The 22,919-nt window shown below is 43.7% G+C and overlaps 1 protein-coding gene across 2 annotated transcripts in view; it reads right to left on the minus strand.

The window, feature by feature from the left end:
• Positions 1-6,471: 6,471 nt before the first annotated feature.
• LOC120022803 (four and a half LIM domains protein 3-like) overlaps positions 6,472-22,919 on the minus strand; it is a 34,429-nt gene continuing 17,981 nt past the window's right edge. Inside the window, exons 2-6 of one of the 2 annotated variants that reach the window (XM_038966800.1) lie at positions 15,613-15,792; positions 13,352-13,526; positions 7,673-7,842; positions 7,334-7,520; positions 6,472-6,847 (exon numbers count right to left, since the gene is read on the minus strand). In XM_038966800.1, the coding sequence (XP_038822728.1) occupies positions 6,687-6,847; positions 7,334-7,520; positions 7,673-7,842; positions 13,352-13,526; positions 15,613-15,768 (849 nt within the window). In that variant the 5' untranslated portion in view covers positions 15,769-15,792 and the 3' untranslated portion in view covers positions 6,472-6,686. The remainder of the gene's footprint in view (positions 6,848-7,333; positions 7,521-7,672; positions 7,843-13,351; positions 13,527-15,612; positions 15,793-22,919) is intronic. The other variant, XM_038966801.1, reaches the window with a different exon arrangement.

The raw sequence follows: 22,919 nt of genomic DNA on the forward strand, positions 1-22,919 counted from the left end.
GTAGATATGCTTATTAGTGAATACTTTATTGTCAGTATGCAATACCACATTCCTTCACTAGGTAGTGCTACTTCACAATTGCTGTTTGACAGTACTCAAAGCATTGCCTTAAATGTCTTTCATCCACAGGCTTTCCCGTATCATAAACAAAGTCCTAACCCGGTTCCACAGTGTGACTACTAGGACTATGAGTCATAAGTGGGTTGTTAAATCTGCCATCAATCTATCAAATGCATGGTTTATGCTGCTCTTTAATTATCCGTAAGGCCAAAGATCCTCTGATGAATAAGGTGTTTGTCCTCCAAACCTATATTCTGCCATGCCAACAGTATGATGTCCCCAAGGCACACTTAAAGACCTTTACGACCAGGGCTTTTGGGCTTGGCTCACGGATATGGGTGTACATCCCAAATGGCACCCTATTCCCTATTTAGTACACTACTATAGCACCCTATTCCCTATTTAGAGCACTACTTTTGATCAGGACACATGGTTAAAAGTAGTGCACTATATAGGGAATAGGGTGCCATTTGGGATACACATTGTATCTCCTCAGTATTTAGAAGAGGTCATCCTCTTTAAAAATCACATCTCTCTGTTATGGTCATGGGCAGTACAGCAAAGGTGTCAGAACACTGACCTATTAATGATGTAGTGACTAGGATGTTAATACCAGACCGTATGTGTCCCAATGGCACCCTATAACCTAAATAGTGTACTACTTATGACTAAAGCACTATTGGCCCTGGTCAAAAGCTGTGCACTATAATAGGAGATAGGGTGCAAATTGAATGGTTCCAAGAAGCCAAACTTCTGACAAGCAAGATGGAGAGGCTGTGTGTAATTACTCAATCCCTGTTTCACACTGTTCTCCTGCCACACATTTTACAGTCACATTTAATTTGGAATGTACTATAGAATTATATTTTATTTGTCCTCTCGTTGACGCTACTTTCCACAGTTAGGCCTACCACTCCTCTTGGATTTGGGTGTTGTTGATGTGTGGGGGGATTTACGTAATAAGGATTTGGGGTTTTCTCTAACAAATTGTATCTTCTAGCTTTTACCCCGATCATAATCACTCATAAAAGAATGTTCCATTTCAAATGACATACTTCTTTCCATTCTCTACTAAACCAGTCTCCCCTCCCGGTCTCCTCCCACGTCTGTTGCCATGGAATCTGACATGAGCAGCTTGTGATTAGAGCAAGTCACATTTCAGTCCATGATTCAGTCGTGTGTCATATGTAGGTACAACAGTTACTCAGTTCTACTGTAGCAATATGACCTGGCAGCTGTTTACTGTAGCAAAATGATCTGTCAGCTGTTTACTGTAGCAATATGATCTGGCAGCTGTTTACTGTAGCAATATGATCTGGCAGCTGTTTACTGTAGCAATATGATCTGGCAGCTGTTTACTATAGCAATATGATCTGGCATACTGCTCCATAAAAAAAACATTCTGATCTGATCAATGGATTGTGTAAATCAGCTTGAAAAATACACATGTACTACAGGGTCAGGGACAATTGTATTTTGATTCCAGACAGTTCAGGAAATGTATGAACTGAAGAATCCTGATGGAAATTCTGGGACTGAAAGTTTCCTGGAACGACTGGGTTCCTCCAAATGGCACTAAGTTGTATAATTGGTTCTAGTGTACTTTCCCATGACAAACTTAACATAAGTGTTAGCCAAATTAAGTAGCTGGCCAGCATGCACTTGAGATTTGATTCTGTGTTGTGAGGTTAATTCCAGTAGCCTACAGCATATTGTGCTGTATCCTGTTATAGACCCAGTGTATCATGTTAGACCTGTATCTCAGTGATGTTAGGCCTGTATCTCAGTGATGTTAGGCCTGTATCTCAGTGATGTGATGGCCTGTATCTCAGTGATGTTAGGCCTGTATCTCAGTGATGTGATGGCCTGTATCTCAGTGATGTTAGGCCTGTATCTCAGTGATGTGATGGCCTGTATCTCAGTGATGTGATGGCCTGTATCTCAGTGATGTTAGGCCTGTATATCAGTGATGTGATGGCCTGTATCTCAGTGATGTTAGGCCTGTATCTCAGTGATGTTAGGCCTGTATATCAGTGATGTGATGGCCTGTATCTCAGTGATGTGATGGCCTGTATCTCAGTGATGTTAGGCCTGTATCTCAGTGATGTGATGGCCTGTATCTCAGTGATGTGATGGCCTGTATATCAGTGATGTTAGGCCTGTATCTCAGTGATGTGATGGCCTGTATCTCAGTGATGTGATGGCCTGTATCTCAGTGATGTTAGGCCTGTATCTCAGTGATGTGATGGCCTGTATCTCAGTGATGTGATGGCCTGTATCTCAGTGATGTGATGGCCTGTGGGTGGTGATTTGTTTTGCAGCTGCCACCAGCAAAACTCTGTTGACTAGATATGCGTCCCAAATGGCACCCTATATCCTATACATTCCCTATAAAGTAGTGCAGTATATAGGGAATAGGGAGTCATTTGGGATGCATGGTAGTTTTCAATGTGGCCTGTTCACTGCATTAGTCCCCAGTCCCAGATCTGATGCACAGATCTGTGGGTAGTGTGGCCTGGCTGATAGTCCTCGTGGGACCAAACAGGGTCAGCCGTATTCCAGGATAAGTCATGGGAAAAGCTACATATAAAAACAAGTGCCCTTGATTTAATAGATTGTTGATCTAATCAAATAGGCTTTTGTTGAGGCTTTTGTGTCGCAGTTGGTGTTTCTAAAATGGGTCCAAATAGATTATGGGAACAAAACAAATGTGTTTTGAATGAGAGTTGCATGATCTATTACACTGTTATGATCCACTGCTAAGACACCTGCGAATGATGCCATGTGTACGTATGGCTGGGACGATACAACGCGCCTCAGATTGAATCCCCACCTAAATCCTGATTATCAGTCCCCCCCCCCCCCAATTCTTGACCGATGCGTACACACTGCATTGATCTGGGTGCTGATACTGGTCTGCTGGTCAAGCACATGCCCTTGTGACTTCATAGGTTATAGCCCCTCACAGTGAACCATAGTTTAATTTACTACAGACACACAGCTGTCAATCCTGTTATTAATGTGTGAACAGTGTTGTGTTTTACTATTGACCCCAGTGACCAACAGATCTCTTTTTAAAGAGATTATCCGGTACCTTTGTACTGTGCATTCGGAAAGTATTCAGACCCCTTGACTTTAATTTTTTTACTCAAATATCACATTTACATAAGTATTCAGACTCTTTACTCAGTACTTTGTTGACGCACTTTTGGCAGCGATTACAGCCTTGAGTCGTCTTCTTGGGTATGACACTACAAGCTTGGCACACCTGTATTTGGGGAGTTTCTCCCATTCTTCTCTGCAGATCCTCTCAAGCTCTGTCAGGTTGGATGGTGAGCGTCGCTGGACAGCTATTTTCAGGTCTCTCCAGAGATGTTCGATCGGGTTCAAGTCCGGGCTCTGGTTGGGCCACTCAAGGACATTCAGAGATGTCCCGAAGCCACTTCTGCGTTGTCTTAGCTGTGTGCTTAGGATCCTGTTGGAAGGTGAACCTTCGCCCCCAGTCTGAGGTCCTGAGCGCTCTGGAGAATGTTTTAATCAGGGATCTCTCTGTACTTTGCGCCGTTCATCTTTCCCTCAATCCTGGCTAGTCTCCTAGTCCTTGCCACTGAAAAACATCCCCACAGCATGATGCTGCCACCACCATGCTTCACCGTAGGGATGGTGCCAGGTTTCCTCCAGACGTGATGCTTGGCATTCAGGCAAAATAGTTCAATCTTGGTTTCATCAGACCAGAGAGTCCTTTAGGTGCCTTTTGGCAAACTCCAAGCGAGATGTCATGTGCCTTTTACTGAGGAGTGGCATCCGTCTGGCCACTCTACCATAAAGGCCTGATTGGTGGAGTGCTGCAGAGATGGTTGTCCTTCTGGAAGGACACCTCCCTGACCAAGACCCTTCTCCCCCAATTGCCCAGTTTGGCTGGGCAGCTAGCTGTAGGAAGTCTTGGTTGTTCCAAACTTCTTCCATTTAAGAATGATGGAGGCCACTGTGTTCTTGGGGACCGTTAATGCTGCAGACATTTTTTATACCCTTCCCCAGAGCTGTGCCTCGACACAATCCTGTCTCGGAGCTCTACAGACAATTCCTTCGACCTCATGGCTTGGTTTTTGCTCTGACACGCACTGTCATCTGTGGGACCTTATACAGACAGGTGTGTGCCTTTCCAAATCATGTCCAATAAATTAAATTTACCACAGGTGGATTCCAATCAACTTATAGAAACATCTCAAGGATGAGCAATGGAAACAGAATGCACCTGAGCTCAATTTCGAGTCTCATAGCAAAGTGTCTGAATACTTTTGTAAATAAGGTATTTCTGTTTTATATTTTTAATACATTTTCCCTACTGTTCTCTGTGTAGTCTTCTATGGTGCAAATGGAGAGTATGGGCTTTTCCATAGTGCCTTACAGTTTCCATAATGCCAAGGCTTTAGCAAGTAACTTATTTTGTGATAGAAATCCAAAAACAATGGGCGCAAATATAGAGCCTGTTACGGAGTTTGAGGAAAATTACATTCCAGACTAAATAAAGATTCAGTCAGCCTTCTGGGACAGTTTGCCTTTGTCCTCTGCTACAACGCTTTTATGTTGGTCTGCCTGAACCTTCACTGGATGCCAGGGAGTGGGCACTGGACACCACCCTGGCCTGGCATCACACTGGCACCGCCACCCTGGCATGACCATTGTAAAAATGATCAAATCTGTTCACACCAGGGGTTAAGTAAGGAAAGTATTAATGGGTTATGTACGCAGTAGTCCAAAGGCTGTTCTCATTGGAAGACAACACACCTCAAAGAAGCCTTTTAAAGTGTTTATTTTGGCCCAACTTTACAAACACGGTATTCTGACCCAATGGTGTTATTATTACAGTACAAACTGGATTGGTTTAGAGTTGTAATATTACTGGTTACAGCAAACAGAGGAAAGAAAGTTATAAAAGAATACAAACAAATATAATTGACAAGCTGAGCCCTTATTACATTTGAATACTGTTTGATACTTTTTGATATAGCTGCAATAAAATACAGCTGTTAAGACACTATTTAGTTCAGACTGTGTGTGAGTCATTAATGCCATATTTCAGCAGAGCTCAGGTCAGCTGCATTAATATGTAAGCTCCTTTGGGATACGAATAGTTCAGGTATTCTTAGAAGTGCTCTAGCGCCTCCTGTGGCGGGTCGGGCGCATTGCACGCTGACACAGTCCCCAGGTGTACAGTGTTTCCTCCGACACGTTGGTGCGGCTGGCTTCTGGGTTGTGGGCATTGTGTCAAGAAGCAGTGCGGCTTGGTTAGGTCGTGTTTCGGAGGACGCACGGCTCTCGACCTTCGTCTCTCTCAAGTCCGTACGGGAGTTGCAGCGTTGAGACAAGACTGTAACTACCACTTGGATACCACGAAATTGGGAAGAAAAAGGTGTAAAAAATAATTGGGGTAAAAAATAAGTGTTTACATTATAAATATATTTCAATGTGCTTTTTATGTTTGAAAATCAGTTTAACAACATAGGTCGTGTTTCGGAGGACGCACGGCTCTCGACCTTCGTCTCTCTCAAGTCCGTACGGGAGTTGCAGCGTTGAGACAAGACTGTAACTACCACTTGGATACCACGAAATTGGGAAGAAAAGGGGGTAAAAAATAATTGGGGTAAAAAATAAGTGTTTACATTATAAATATATTTCAATGTGCTTTTTATGTTTGAAAATCAGTTTAACAACATAGACATACATGCAACACTGAAAAAAATGTGTATTATATATTTTAAGATATATACAGTACCAGTCAAAAGTTTGGACACACCTACTCATTCAAGGGTTTTTCTTTATTTTTATTATTTTCTACTTTGTAGAATAATAGTGAAGACATCAAAACTATGAAATAACACATGGAATCATGTAGTAAACAAAAAAGTGTTAAACAAATCTAAATATATTTTATATTTGAGATTCTTCAAAGTAGCCACACTTTGCCTTGATGACAGCTTTGCACACTCCTGGCATTCTCTCAACCAGCTTCAATAGGTAGTCATCTGGAATGCATATCAATTAACAGGTGTGCCTTGTTAAAGTTACTTTGTGGAACACAAATATGTGTTCCACAAAGTTCATTTGTGGAACACAAAACACCTTGTCACAACACAACTGATTGGCTCAAATGCATTAAGGAAAGAAGTTCCACAAATGAACTTTAACAAGGCACACCTGTTAATTGATATGCATTCCAGGTGACTACCTCTTGAAGCTGGTTGAGAGAATGCCAAGAGTGTACAATGCTGTCATCAAGGTAAAGGGTGGCTACTTTGAAGAATCTCAAATATGAAATATTTTGATTTGTTAATTCCATATGTGTTATTTCATAGTTTTGATGTCTTCACTATTATTCTACAATGTATAAAATAGTAAAAATAAAGGAAAAACCCTTGAATGAGTAGGTGTGTCCAAACGTTTGACTGGTACTGTATGTATTTAGGGTGATGTAGTATTAAATATAGGTTGAGGTTTAGAGGCTCTCTTAACTGTACGATAGGTGGTCATGGTGGTCATGTCACCGCTGTGTGTTACAAACAGGATAGCTATAACTGTACATTTGTGATTGGTCAGGCACAGTTGAAGGAGAGAGACAGTGATTCTCATTGGTCTTCTTGGTCGTTGTTGCAGTCTCCGCAAAGGATCTGGTCCCGGTCAGGGAAGAAGCCGGACCCAACCAGAGAGACAGAGCAGTGGGAGCACTTGAAGCAGGGCTGGTGCCACTGCCGATCCTGGAAAGAAACGTACTTCCCCTCGCCAAACCCTGGAGGGAAAAAAACACTTAGCATGTATAGTAGCATACGAGTATGTCCCAAATGGCACCCTATTTCCAATAGAGTGCACTACTTTTGACCAGCGTCCTATGGGCCCTGGTCAAAAGTAGTGCACTAAAAAGGGAATAGGATGCCATGTGGGACGTAGCCTATGTCTACACAGAGAACTTTGACTCTCACCTGGATTGACAGGTGTGCAGTAAGAAATGACATTCTGAACATTAAGTCATGTGGGTAATTCTATGGTTGGCTGCAATACCAGTCCTGAACATCTGTGTTCAATTGAAACACTGGCATTCTAAACAGCCACAGGCTCTACCTGTATATTTCCAGTATGTCTGTGCTCTGGCATGCAGGACGTCTTTGCCTGGGCTGGTACTTAGTGCCACGGTGTAAGTGCAGTATTTAGGGAATAGGGTGCCATTTGAGTGTTTCAAATCAACCCATATTATCTAGTGAAATGGAGAAGACATGACCTGTGATGGGCGAGTTACAGGAGGCACACTTCTGTGCGTAGAGGCTGCTGAAGCACTTGACGCAGTAGGGCGTGTCTCCCTGGGAGGTGAAGGGCTGGCCCGCCAGTGGGCTCTTACAGCCCGTGCACACCAAACACTCCTTGTGCCACGTCTCATCTTTGTAGCTGACGCCCCCTGTCGCCAGTGCCTACGCAGGATACATACGCAGGATACATACCCATCAACCTTACCGACTTGATCTGACAAAGTGGTTTCACAAGAAACCGATCTACTACCGTGAGAACGTCAATAACAGTGACAGGGAGAGGATAATGTTGATTCGAGGAGACCCTGGTTCACCTTTTTGCAGCGGCTGCATCGCGGGGTAAACCTGCCCTCGTAGCAGGGTACACAGTAGTAGTCGTCTTTGTCGGGGATGAAGGACTGGCCACCGATGGGCTTCTCACAGCCATGGCACACAAAGCAGTCCTCGTGCCACGCAGAACCCCCATACTCCAACTTCTTTGAGCCTGCCAGAGGGAGAAGGAGAGAGAGAGGGGGAGAGAGAGAGAGAGATGGAAAGATAGAGAGACAGAGACAGACAGACAGAGATTGAGATTGAGACAGAGACAGAGACAGAGACAGAGACAGAGACTGAGACTGAGACTGAGACAGACATAGAGACAAACATAGATTGAGACACAGACAGGTTTGGTATAATTCACTCTGTCTGCAAGAGTCATCACCTGTGTAGTCATCACAACTACAGGTTTGTGTGCCATGTCAGCCACTTGAGTTCTGGGTTACAATGTCAAACCTCAGTATGCGTAATCTCCTAGTTCTGACACCTACTGCTATAGCTGGTTCTGACCTTACTACTGATAAATGTATTTGTTTTTTATGTCCGCGGTTTTCTTTCTGCTTGTATTTCGGATTTATATTATGACGTGTATTTTTTGGTATTTTTTTGTAATTCAGGGCTCATATACTATGTTCTCAGTATGACTATCTGACAAAATCAAGGTTAAATAAAGGTAATCTTTTTTTTTTACCAAACCAGATAATTCAGTGAAACGTGAACCTGTTTGTACACAGACACAATATACCTCCCAGGTCATCTCTGATAACATGAAGCCATTTAGTCCTGACTTGCTGTAACACCATCCATCCCTGACTTGCTGTAACACCATCCATCCCTGACTTGCTGTAACACCATCCATCCAGTCCTGACTTGCTGTAACACCATTCAGTCTGACTTGCTGTAACACCATCCATCCCTGACTTGCTGTAACACCATCCATCCCTGACTTGCTGTAACACCATCCATCCCTGACTTGCTGTAACACCATCCAGTCCTGACTTGCTGTAACACCATCCAGTCTGACTTGCTGTAACACCATCCATCCCTGACTTGCTGTAACACCATCCATCCCTGACTTGCTGTAACACCATCCATCCAGTCCTGACTTGCTGTAACACCATTCAGTCTGACTTGCTGTAACACCATCCATCCCTGACTTGCTGTAACACCATCCAGTCCTGACTTGCTGTAACACCATCCATCCCTGACTTGCTGTAACACCATCCATCCCTGACTTGCTGTAACACCATCCAGTCCTGACTTGCTGTAACACCATCCATCCCTGACTTGCTGTAACACCATCCATCCCTGACTTGCTGTAACACCATCCAGTCCTGACTTGCTGTAACACCATCCAGTCTGACTTGCTGTAACACCATCCAGTCTGACTTGCTGTAACACCATCCAGTCTGACTTGCTGTAACACCATCCAGTCTGACTTGCTGTAACACCATCCAGTCTGACTTGCTGTAACACCATCCATCCCTGACTTGCTGTAACACCATCCAGTCCTGACTTGATGTAACACCATCCATCCCTGACTTGCTGTAACACCATCCATCCCTGACTTGCTGTAACACCATCCAGTCCTGACTTGCTGTAACACCATCCAGTCTGACTTGCTGTAACACCATCCAGTCTGACTTGCTGTAACACCATCCAGTCTGACTTGCTGTAACACCATCCAGTCTGACTTGCTGTAACACCATCCAGTCTGACTTGCTGTAACACCATCCAGTCTGACTTGCTGTAACACCATCCAGTCTGACTTGCTGTAACACCATCCAGTCTGACTTGCTGTAACACCATCCAGTCTGACTTGCTGTAACACCATCCAGTCTGACTTGCTGTAACACCATCCATCCCTGACTTGCTGTAACACCATCCATCCCTGACTTGCTGTAACACCATCCATCCCTGACTTGCTGTAACACCATCCAGTCCTGACTTGCTGTAACACCATCCAGTCTGACTTGCTGTAACACCATCCATCCCTGACTTGCTGTAACACCATCCATCCCTGACTTGCTGTAACACCATCCATCCAGTCCTGACTTGCTGTAACACCATTCAGTCTGACTTGCTGTAACACCATCCATCCCTGACTTGCTGTAACACCATCCAGTCCTGACTTGCTGTAACACCATCCATCCCTGACTTGCTGTAACACCATCCATCCCTGACTTGCTGTAACACCATCCAGTCCTGACTTGCTGTAACACCATCCATCCCTGACTTGCTGTAACACCATCCATCCCTGACTTGCTGTAACACCATCCAGTCCTGACTTGCTGTAACACCATCCAGTCTGACTTGCTGTAACACCATCCAGTCTGACTTGCTGTAACACCATCCAGTCTGACTTGCTGTAACACCATCCAGTCTGACTTGCTGTAACACCATCCAGTCTGACTTGCTGTAACACCATCCATCCCTGACTTGCTGTAACACCATCCAGTCCTGACTTGATGTAACACCATCCATCCCTGACTTGCTGTAACACCATCCATCCCTGACTTGCTGTAACACCATCCAGTCCTGACTTGCTGTAACACCATCCAGTCTGACTTGCTGTAACACCATCCAGTCTGACTTGCTGTAACACCATCCAGTCTGACTTGCTGTAACACCATCCAGTCTGACTTGCTGTAACACCATCCAGTCTGACTTGCTGTAACACCATCCAGTCTGACTTGCTGTAACACCATCCAGTCTGATTTGCTGTAACACCCTCCAGTCTGACTTGCTGTAACACCATCCAGTCCTGACCTGCTGTAACACCATCCAGTCCTGACTTGCTGTAACACCATCCAGTCTGACTTGCTGTAACACCATCCAGTCTGACTTGCTGTAACACCATCCAGTCCTGACTTGCTGTAACACCATCCAGTCTGACTTGCTGTAACACCATCCAGTCTGACCTGCTGTAACACCATCCAGTCTGACTTGCTGTAACACCATCCAGTCTGACTTGCTGTAACACCATCCAGTCCTGACTTGCTGTAACACCATCCAGTCTGACTTGCTGTAGCACCATCCAGTCTGACCTGCTGTAACACCATCCAGTCTGACTTGCTGTAACACCATCCCGTCTGACTTGCTGTAACACCATCCAGTCTGATTTGCTGTAACACCATCCATCCCTGACTTGCTGTAACACCATCCAGTCTGACTTGCTGTAACACCATCCAGTCCTGACTTGCTGTAACACCATCCAGTCTGACTTGCTGTAACACCATCCGGTCCTGACTTGCTGTAACACCATCCAGTCTGACTTGCTGTAACACCATCCAGTCTGACTTGCTGTAACACCATCCAGTCCTGACTTGCTGTAACACCATCCAGTCCTGACTTGCTGTAACACCATCCAGTCCTGACTTGCTGTAACACCATCCATCCCTGACTTGCTGTAACACCATCCAGTCTGACCAGCTGTAACACCATCCAGTCTGACTTGCTGTAACACCATCCAGTCTGACTTGCTATAACACCATCCAGTCTGACTTGCTGTAACACCATCCAGTCTGACTTGCTGTAACACCATTCAGTCTGACTTGCTGTAACACCATCCAGTCCTGACTTGCTGTAACACCATCCAGTCTGACTTGCTGTAACACCATCCAGTCTGACTTGCTGTAACACCATCCAGTCTGACTTGCTGTAACACCATCCAGTCTGACTTGCTGTAACACCATCCAGTCTGACTTGCTGTAACACCATCCAGTCTGACTTGCTGTAACACCATCCATCCCTGACTTGCTGTAACACCATCCATCCCTGACTTGCTATAACACCATCCCGCCTGACTTGCTGTAACACCATCCAGTCTGACCAGCTGTAACACCATCCAGTCCTGACTTGCTGTAACACCATCCAGTCTGACTTGCTGTAACACCATCCAGTCCTGACTTGCTGTAACACCATCCAGTCTGACTTGCTGTAACACCATCCATCCCTGACTTGCTGTAACACCATCCATCCCTGACTTGCTGTAACACCATCCAGTCTGACCAGCTGTAACACCATCCAGTCTGACTTGCTGTAACACCGTCCAGTCTGACTTGCTGTAACACCATCCAGTCTGACTTGCTGTAACACCGTCCAGTCTGACTTGCTATAACACCATCCAGTCTGACTTGCTGTAACACCATCCAGTCTGACTTGCTGTAACACCATCCAGTCCTGACCTGCTGTAACACCATCCAGTCCTGACTTGCTGTAACACCATCCAGTCTGACTTGCTGTAACACCATCCAGTCTGACTTGCTGTAACACCATCCAGTCTGACTTGCTGTAACACCATCCAGTCCTGACTTGCTGTAACACCATCCAGTCTGACCAGCTGTAACACCATCCAGTCTGACCTGCTGTAACACCATCCAGTCTGACTTGCTGTAACACCATCCAGTCTGATTTGCTGTAACACCATCCATCCCTGACTTGCTGTAACACCATCCAGTCTGACTTGCTGTAACACCATCCAGTCTGACTTGCTATAACACCATCCAGTCTGATTTGCTGTAACACCATCCAGTACTGACTTGCTGTAACACCATCCCGTCTGACTTGCTGTAACACCATCCAGTCTGACTTGCTGTAACACCATCCAGTCTGACTTGCTGTAACACCATCCAGTCTGACTTGCTGTAACACCATCCAGTCTGACTTGCTGTAACACCATCCAGTCCTGACTTGCTGTAACACCATCCAGTCTGACTTGCTGTAACACCATCCAGTCTGATTTGCTGTAACACCATCCAGTCTGACTTGCTGTAACACCATCCAAACATCCAGTAATATTATTCATACTATATTCAACCTTCTGACTTTAAGCGTCTCCCACAAATAAACACTTCCTCCAAGTAGGTAATAAAAGTAGCCAAAATAAATAGCGAGCCATGCCTATGAAAATGAACATCAGATCTCTTAATCATTGCCTTTGTTTTACAAGCTTTGGGAACTGAAATGCGCCCGTGGGGAGGTCGGCCAGTGCAATCGCAATTGGCTGCATTTTTAAGAGGGGCGAGGGGGCAGTGTAGTGTTTAACTGCGTTAGACCACAGAAACAAGCCAAAACGACTACTCAGTGCTCAGTTGCACAGAAACCGTGGAGAAATAAGCCCCAATCTGTAGTGTCCAGATTGAATCCTGTGTCATTTCCTGCTGGTGGTTTAACGCTGCCATGCCGTCACAAAGACCGTTGGGCCAGAAGTCAACTGAGAGGTACTTTCAGTCAAGTGAGCAGACAATCCCACTCACATCTAAGCTGTGTCACACCCAGCTCAACCACAACAATACATTAGACTGCGTCCCAAATGGCACCCTATTCCCTATGTAGGGCACCTTCTGACCAGGCCCATACGGCTATGCCTTCCGCGACTGCTTGTGAAAACTCCTATGTCTATACTTGCGTGACGTTGACTGAGACAGAGCTGCTTACTCAATAGTCATGACAGTGGTTAAACGCCTGTCAGTGATAGGTGTGAGAACAGCAGTTGAGTAACTGAGGCCAAAGCAGGCCATTATTTATGCCACGGCAACTATGATGGATAGGTAACCAGGGCAGCGCAGTACAGCTCAGCTCAGTAGGGCGAAAGGGTGTTGTCATGTATCCCCGCAAGTTTTTGGGGAGTTTCGATGTTTCTGCTACTCAAGGGAAGCAGTAGCAGGTGTGGGTACCTGGCATGACGGTCTTGTCGCAGGCCACACACTTGGACGAGAACTCATTGCGGTAGCAGTCGTTGCACAGCAGCGCCTCCTCCTGGCTGGTGAAGGGCTCGTCCGCCAGCGAGCGGTCACAGCGGAAACAACGGAAACAGTGTTCGTGGTAGTGCCTGTCCTCGTAGAACAGCTCCTGGAGAGGGAGAAAGGTAATTACTGGTAATTACTGATGGGAAACTCAGCAGTAACATTTTCGGCAGTTAAATGCAACAACAAAACACATTATTTATAAAAAAGCAAACATTCATTCGTTTTTTTTAACACTGTAAACAAATACTATAATTTGTTTACAAGCATGATAGCTGTACTTTTAGTTTATGGTTGATGCAGCTTGTTGGCCATTAGCCAATCAGCATTTCTCAATGAGTTCAAAGCATGTGAATGCATCCAACTGGTAATTAACACCTTCCTACTTGGTCATGAACACAGCATTATAATCCGTAAAATTGGGATTGAAAGACCATTCACATCAGTTGTGGCTGGTGGGCAGAGATATAGGAGGTCGGGCTCATTCTAATAGCTGGAATGGAATGAATTGAAAGGTATCAAACACATGGTAACCATTTTGATGTGGTCCATACCTTTCCATTCCTCCCATTCTATTAAAATGAGCCCGTCCTTCTATATCTCTGCACACCAGCCTCCTCTGATTCACATTCATAATTTATGTTAATCTGACAAGGAGCTAGATTAGATCAGTTAACAAGGAGCTAGATTAACAAGGAGCTAGATTAGATCTGTTAACAAGGAGCTAGATTAGATCTGTTAACAAGGAGCTAGATCAGATATGTTAACAAGGAGCTAGATTAGATCTGGTAACAAAGAGCTAGATCAGATCTGTTAACAAGAGCTAGATTAACAAGGAGCTAGATTAGATCTGTTAACAAGGAGCTAGATCAGATATGTTAACAAGGAGCTAGATCAGATCTGTTAACAAGGAGCTAGATCAGATCTGTTAACAAGGAGCTAGATCAGATCTGCTAACAAGGAGCTAGATCAGATCTGTTAACAAGGAGCTAGATTAACAAGGAGCTAGATTAGATCTGTTAACAAGGAGCTAGATTAGATCTGTTAACAAGGAGCTAGATCAGATCTGTTAACAAGGACCTAGATCAGATCTGTTAACAAGGAGCTAGATCAGATCTGTTAACAAGGAGCTAGATCAGATCTGTTAACAAGGAGCTAGATCAGATCTGTTAACAAGGAGCTAGATCAGATCTGTTAACAAGGAGCTAGATTAACAAGGAGCTAGATTAGATCTGTTAACAAGGAGCTAGATTAGATCCGTTAACAAGGAGCTAGATTAGATCTGTTAACAAGGAGCTAGATCAGATCTGTTAACAAGGAGCTAGATTAACAAGGAGCTAGATTAGATCTGTTAACAAGGAGCTAGATTAGATCCGTTAACAAGGAGCTAGATTAGATCTGTTAACAAGGAGCTAGATCAGATCTGTTAACAAGGAGGTTTTACGGCATAACTCTAACTTCAATATAAACCATTTGAGTAAATATTGAAACAGTGCCCATGACCACCACTTTAGTTCCAGGTCAACCGTAGTGCAAGCAAACACTGTTAACACACATTGCATGATTAATGTCTCACATTATGTTCTGGGTGAAAACTATATATAATAATCTATTAGATCTAACAGACACGTAGGTTTTTACAGAACCACTACAGGCAATGGGACAGAGAAGGATGAGTGCTGTGAGTTTTGTGTGGAGGAGGATGAGGGCCAAAGCTAACAGAACCTTGATTTACTGCGAGCCCCTCCAAAGGGAGTCTATAACTCAGGGGTCACCCGTGGCGCCTAAGGGTGTTCCCTCCAGCCCTGTGTTTTCATTTGACTCTAACTAAAAGGCCTTAATGTCTGGCTGGAGGAACTCAAAGGGGATTTGCAGACGTCTTGGTATTCGACAAGAGCAGGAAAGTTATGTTTTCCAAAAACTCCATCTGCTCTTTAGAATCCACTTTAGATAACCACAAGGACAAGGACAAACACACACACAAGTGAAAACCTCAGAAGAGACCGCACATAGACAGAAGTGTAGACAGAAAACAGAAAACACCCACTAGCCACAAGTAAACACACACACACACACACACACACACACACACACACACACACACACACACACACACACACACACACACACACACACACACACACACACACACACACACACACACACACACACAGGCCCTTGTATATGCTTACCCGTGCGTTGTGTGCGATGAGCTCCTTGCACTTCTGACATGTGTTGGCATACAGGCGGTCATAGCAGGGGATGCAGTGGGGAACGTCCTCCACCTGAATGTATTTGCGTCCGTACAGGGACTCCTTGCACTCGCCACAGTCAAAACGGTCACTCATGTTGTCTTATCCCTGATTCACCTCCTGAAGTCAAACATCACAACCACAGTGAAGGGGTGTTCAACATGTCAACATGTCACTCCCCCCTCCCTCCCCCTCTCTTTCCCCTCTGTCCCTCTCTCTCTCACTGTGAACATGTGAGGGCGGAGGGAGTAGAGAGTAAAGGAGAGGGGGGCGAGAGAGAGAGGGACAGAGGGGAAAGAGAGGGGGAGGGAGGGGGGAGTGACATGTTGATTTTGTCCCCCCACACCAGAAGCAATCAGAAGAACTAGGTTGAAATATCAAAACGAACTCTGAACCAATTATATTAATTTGAGGACAGGTCGATAAACAAACATTTATGGCAATTTAGCTAGCTAGCTTGCTGAAATGCACAATATCCTCTACTCTGACAATTAAGCCACAGATAAACGGGTAAACTGAGTTTTAGGAGATGGGAGTTAGAGAGAAAGAGGGAGAGAAAGAGGAAGAGAGAGAGAGAAAGAGGGAGAGAGAGAAAGAAAGAAAGAGGGAGAAAGAGAGAGAAAGAGAAAGAGGGAGAGAGAGAGAGAAAGAGGGAGAGAGAGGAAGACAGAGAGAGAGAGAAAGAGGGTGAAAGAGAGAGAGAGAAAGAGGGTGAAAGAGAGATAGAGAAAGAGGGTGAAAGAGAGAGAGAGAAAGAGGGTGAAAGAGAGAGAGAGAAAGAGGGTGAAAGAGAGAGAGAGAAAGAGGGCGAGAGAGAGAAAGAGGGCGAAAGAGAGAGAGAGACACAAACGCAGAACAATGCCAAATTCATGAGAAGTTGAATGGATTAGAAAAAGCTATAAGGGACAATCAAAATCCATTGGACTACCCAATTACTGACCAGGAGCTCTATAAGGAACTTCAGGCTCTCAAATTTAAAAAAGCATGCGGACCTGATGGCATCCTAAATGAGATGCTCAAACTCACTAGTGCAAAATTTCAATTGGCTATATTAAAACTGTTTAATTTGATCCTGAGTGTAGGTTATTTCCCTGACATCTGGAATCAAGGACTCATAACCCCAATCTTTAAGAACGGAGACAAATTTGACCCTAACAATTACAGAGGCATTTGTGTGAACAGTAACCTGGGGAAGGTTTTCTGTAGTATTATAAATGTAAGAGTTCTAAACTTCCTTAATAAGCACAATGTCTTGAGTAAAAGCCAAATTGGATTTATAACAAAACATCGCACAACTGATCATATTTACACCCTACACACCCTGATAGATAAACATGTCAACCAAAATAATACCAAAATATACGCTTGCTTTATCGACTTCCAAAAAGCATTTGATTCTATTTGGCATACAGGACTGTTCTACAAAGTTATGGAAAGTGGTGTAGGGGGTAAAACATATGACATAATTAAATCAATGTATACTGGCAATACGTGCAGCATTAAAATCGGCAAGAAAAGAACAGAATTCTTTAACCAGGGGCGGGGCCTTCGTCAGGGTTGTAATCTGAGCCCTGCACTCTTCAATATTTACATCAACGAATTGGCCACTATTCTAGAAAAATCCTCAGCCCCTGGTGTTAGTCTCCACAATTCAGAGGTTAAATGCCTACTCTTCGCAGATGACCTATGCCTGCTGTCACCCACAGCACATGGCCTACAGCAGAGCCTGGACCTGCTAGAGCAGTACTGCCAGACCTGGGCCCTGGCAGTAAACCCCAAAAATACTAAAATAATGATTTTCAAGAGAAGATCCAGATCTCAGGGAATTAGACCAAAGTTCTCAATTGGTACAAACTATATAGAGTACTGCACACACTACAATTACTTAGGTTTAAAAATAAGCTCAACTGGACACCTTAATGAGGCAGTGAATGAACTGAGAGAGAAAGCACGCAAGGCATTCTACGCCATTAAAAAGCTAATTCAAATTGAAATACCTATTAAAATTTTGCTAAAACTAATTGAATATGTCATTGAACCAATTGCACTTTATGGCAGCGAGTTGTGGGGTCCACTTGCAAAACAAGATTTCATCAAATGGGACAAACATCCCATTGAAACCCTGCATGCAGAGTTCTGTAAGATTCTCCTACATGTCCAGAGGAAAACTACAAACAATGCATGCAGGGCAGAATTAGGCTGTCACGTTCCTGACCGGTTTTCTGTTATTTTGTATGTGTTTGACGGTCAGGGCGTGAGTTTGGGTGGGTAGTCTATGTTATGTGTTTCTATGTTTGTTAAAGGGTGACCTGATATGGTTCTCAATTAGAGGCAGGTGGTTTTCATTTCCTCTGATTGAGAGCCATATTAAGGTAGGTGTTTTCACATTGTTTGTTGTGGGTGGTTGTTTCCTGTGTCAGTGTTTGTCGCGCCACACGGGACTGTCTCGGTTTGTTTGTACGTTCGTTCTTTTGTGTAGTCTGTTTTTCCTGTTCGTGCGTTCTTCGTTACATGTAAGTTCTTACGTTCAGGTCAGTCTACATTCGTTTTGTTATTTTGTTTAGTATCAAGTATAGTTCGTTTTTTGTCTTGTTTAAATAAATCATGTCAAGTTACAACGCTGCGTTTTGGTCGAATCCCTGCTCCTCCTCTTCGGTTGAAGAGGAGGAGGAATTCCGTTACATAGGCAAATATCCACTAATAATAAAAACTCAAAAAAGAGCAATTCAGTTTGGGAAATATCTAAAATACAGTGACCCCCTCTCATATCACTACCAAGCCCTGCAATGCCAAGAGCTGAGCAAAGAAAAGAGTCCCCTCATCCAGCTGGTCCTGGGGCTGAGTTCACAAACCTGTTATACTAACACACTGAAGCCTCAGGACCAGAACATCCAATCAATCAGAATAAACCAAATTACAACACAGTCAAAACAAAACTACATCGCTTATTGGGAAACACAAGCACAAACACAAAGCAAAATGCAGTGCTATCTGGCCCTAAATCGACAGTACACCGTGGCTAAATATTTGACCATGGTTACTGATCAAAACCTTAGAAAAACCTTGACAAAGTACAGGCTCAGTGAGCACAGCCTTGCCATTGAGAAGGGTAGACACAGGAAAACCTGGCTCCCTGTAGAGGAAAGGCTGTGCAACCACTGCACAACAGCAGAACCTGAGACGGAGCTGCATTTCCTGACAAAATGTCAAAAATATAAAACAATTAGAGAGTGTCATTTCCCCAAATTTGAAACCCTTATTCAAGGTTTCAATGACCTTTCTGATGAGAGTAGGCTACCAGTCCTGTTGGGGGAGGACGCAGAGAGCTGTGGGTTGGCAGCGCACTACATTGCTGCCTGCCATAAGTTGAGGGACAGTGTCTGACAGACCAATCAACCTGCATATGTACTCTACTGTATGCTTATTGTTATTGTTGAATCTATGGTTATTTTGACACTTGGTTATTGTTGTTACTGTTGTCCTGTTGACAATTTTGATTCTCATTTTTATATTGTAAATATCCAAAATAAGCTTTGGCAATATGTACATTGTTACGTCATGCCAATAAAGCAAATTGAATTGAATTGAGAGAGGGAAGGAGAGAGAAGGAAGGAGAGAGAGGGAAGGAGAGAGAGGGAAGGAGAGAGAGAAAGAGAAAGAGAGAGGGAAGGAGAGAGAAGGAAGGAGAGAGAGGGAAGGAGAGAGAAACAGAAACAGAAAGAGAGAGAAAGAGAATTAGAGTGTCATTTCCCCAAATTTGAAACCCTTATTCAAGGTTTCAAAGACCTCTCTGATGAGAGTAGGCTACCCGTCCTGTCGAGGGAGGACGCAGAGAGCTGTGGGTTGGCAGAGCACTACATTGCTGCCTGCCATAAGTTGAGGGACAGTGTCTGACAGACCAATCAACCTGCACATGTCCTCTATGCTTATTGTTATTGTTGAATCTATGGTTATTTTGACCCTTGGTTATTGTTGTTACTGTTGTCCCGTTGACAATTTTGATTCTCATTATTTTTCATATTGTAAATATCCAAAGTAAGCTTTGGCAAAATGTACATTGTTACGTCATGCCAATAAAGCAAATTGAATTGAATTGAAAATTGAGAGAGAGAGAGGGAAGGAGAGAGAAAGAGAGAGAGACAGCGAGAGAGAAAGAGAAAGAGAGCGAGGGAAGGAGAGAGAAGGAGAGCCAGCAGATACGGGGGAAATGAGTTAGAGAGGGGGGAGAGAGGGATGGAGAGAGAGAGCGAGAGCAAGAGAGGGAAGGAGAGAGAGAGAGAGAGAGAGAGAGAGAGAGAGAGAGAGAGAGGGGGGGGGGGGGAGAGCCAGCAGATACAGGGGAAATTAGTTAGAGGGGGGGGGGGGGAGAGAGAGAGAGAGAGAGAGAGAGAGAGAGAGAGGTAGAGAGAGGTAGAGAGAAATAGAGATAGACAGAGCAGATACAGGGGAAATGAAGAACTATTAACTTTTATTGCTCTCTGATTGGAGATGAAGATAGAGAATAGAGGTTTTAATGGGATTGAATTGTCACACAATCTAGTAATGTTTGTTTTGTTATCAAAAAGAAACCCATTTGGATCTGTGATTAACAGGAACCCTGAGAACATGAAAACAAATGATGCGAGAGAGAGAGAGAGAGAGAGAGAGAGAGAGAGAGAGAGAGAGAGAGAGAGAGAGAGAGAGAGAGAGAGAGAGAGAGAGAGAGAGGGATATGCGTCAACAGCAACCTTGGGAAAATCCTCTGCATTATCATTAACAGCAGATTCGTACATTTCCTCAGTGAAAACAATGTACTGAGCAAATGTCAAATTGGCTTTTTACCAAATTACCATACGACAGACCATGTATTCGCCCTGCCACTCTAATTGACAAACATACAAACCAACACAAAGGCAAATTGGCACGAGGGCCTGCTATACAAATTGACGGAAAGTGGTGTTGGGGGAAAAATATACCACATTATAAAATTCATGTACACAAACAACAAGTGTGCGGTTAAAATTGGCAAAAAACACACACATTTCTTTCCACAGGACCATGGGGTGAGACAGGGAAGCAGCTTAAGCCCCACCCTCTTCAACATATATATATAAACGAATTGGTGAGGGCACCAGAACAGTCTGCAGCACCCGGCCTCACCCTACTAGAATCTGAAGTCAAATGTCTACTGTTTGTTGATGATCTGGTGCTTCTGTCACCAACCAAGGAGGGCCTACAACAGCACCTAGATCTTCTGCACAGATTCTGTCAGACCTGGGCCCTGACAGTGAATCTCGGTAAGACAAAAAAAATGGGGTTCCAAAAAAGGTCCAGTTGCCAGGACCACAAATACAAATTCCATCTAGACACCGTTGCCCTAGAGCACACAAAAAAACTATACATACCTTGGCCTAAACATCAGCACCACAGGTAACTTCCACTAAGCTTTGAACGATCTGAGAGACAAGGCAAGAAGGGCCTTCTATGCCATCAAAAGGAACATAACATTTGACATACCAATGAGGATCTGGCTAAATGTAATTATTTCGCTTCTATGGCCTATTTATTGCCTACCTCCCTACTCTTCTACATTTCCACACACTGTACACAGATTTTATTATTGTGTTATTTGAATGTACGTTTGTTTATGTGTAACTCTGTGTTGTTGTTTTTGTCGCACTGCTTTGCTTTATCTTGGCCAGGTCGCAGTTGTAAATGAGAACATGTTCTCAACTGGCCTACCTGGTTAAATAAAAGTGAAATATATATATATATATATATTTTTTAAAATACTTGAATCAGTTATAGAACACATTGCCCTTTATAGTTGTGAGGTCTGTGGTCTGCTCACCATCCAAGGATTTACAAAATGGGACAAACACCAAATTAAGTCTCTGCATGCAGAGTTTTGCTAAAATATCCTCTGTGTACAACGTAAAACACCAAATAATGCATGCAGTGCATTATTAGGCCAATACTGATAATGATCAAAATCCAGAAAAGAGCCGTTAAATTCTATAACCACCTCAAAGAAAGCAAGTCCCATACCTTCCATAACAAAGCCATCACCTACAGAGAAAAAAACCTGGAGAAGAGCCCCGAAAGCAAGCAGGACAGCAACACAATTAGACCCAACCAAATCATGAGAAAACAAAAAGATAATTACTTGACACATTGGAAAAAATTAACAAAAAATAGAGCAAACTAGAATGCTATTTGGCCCTAAACAGAGAGTACACAGTGGCAGAATACCTGACCACTGTGACTGACCAAAACTTAAGGAAAGCTTTGACTTTGTACAGACTCAGTGAGCATAGCCTTGCTATTGAGAAAGGCCGCCGAAGGCAGACCTGGTTCTCAAGAGAATACAGGTTATGTGCACACTGCCCACAAAATGAGTTGGAAACTGAGCTGCACTTCCTAACCTCCTGCAAATGTATGACCATATTAGAGACACATATTTCCCTCAGATTACAGACCCACAAGGAATTTGAAAACAAATACAATTTTGATAAACTCCCATATCTATTTGATGAAATACCACAGTGTGCCATCACAGCAGCAAGATTTGTGACCTGTTGCCACAAGAAAAGGGCAACCAGTGAAGAACAAACACCATTGTAAATACAACCTATATTTAGTTAATTTATTTTCCCTTCTGTACTTGAACTATTTTCACATCATTACAACACTGTGTATATACATAATGACATTTGCAATATCTTTATTATTTTGTAACTTTTGAGTGTAATGTTTACTGTACAATTTTTATTGTCTATTTCACTTGCTTTGGCAATGTAAACATATGTTTCCCATGACAATAAAGCCCCTTGAATTTTGTGAGAGTCATTCCCATGGAAAAAGTAGAAACTAGAAATGTAGTTTCTAGAAGTGTTGAAAGAGATCTATGCTAAGGAACACACTTGTATCCACGGAGAATGAGAAGAGGCTGAGTATCATCTTTCATGGAAGAGTTATGACCAATACCAAAGTAAAACAGTAATGATATGGTTTCCTCTTTTATGTCGTAGCTCCTCTGGTGAAAATGGTCAACGTCCTTATTGTAAGAAAAGCCCCTATGGCAGTTTGGCATTGAGAAAGAGCCACTAAATAATATGAATGGTTCTGAGCTGCCGGATGGTGTTTCAAAGGGTTGCTGGAGAGGGCACTTGTCACGACTTCCGCCGAAGTCGGTCCCTCTCCTTGTTCGGGCGGCGTTCGGCGGTCGACGTCACCGGCTTTCTAGCCACCGCCGATCCACTTTTCAT

This window comes from Salvelinus namaycush, chromosome 27, assembly GCF_016432855.1.
Source record: "Salvelinus namaycush isolate Seneca chromosome 27, SaNama_1.0, whole genome shotgun sequence".
NCBI classification, from domain to species: Eukaryota; Metazoa; Chordata; class Actinopteri; order Salmoniformes; family Salmonidae; genus Salvelinus; species Salvelinus namaycush.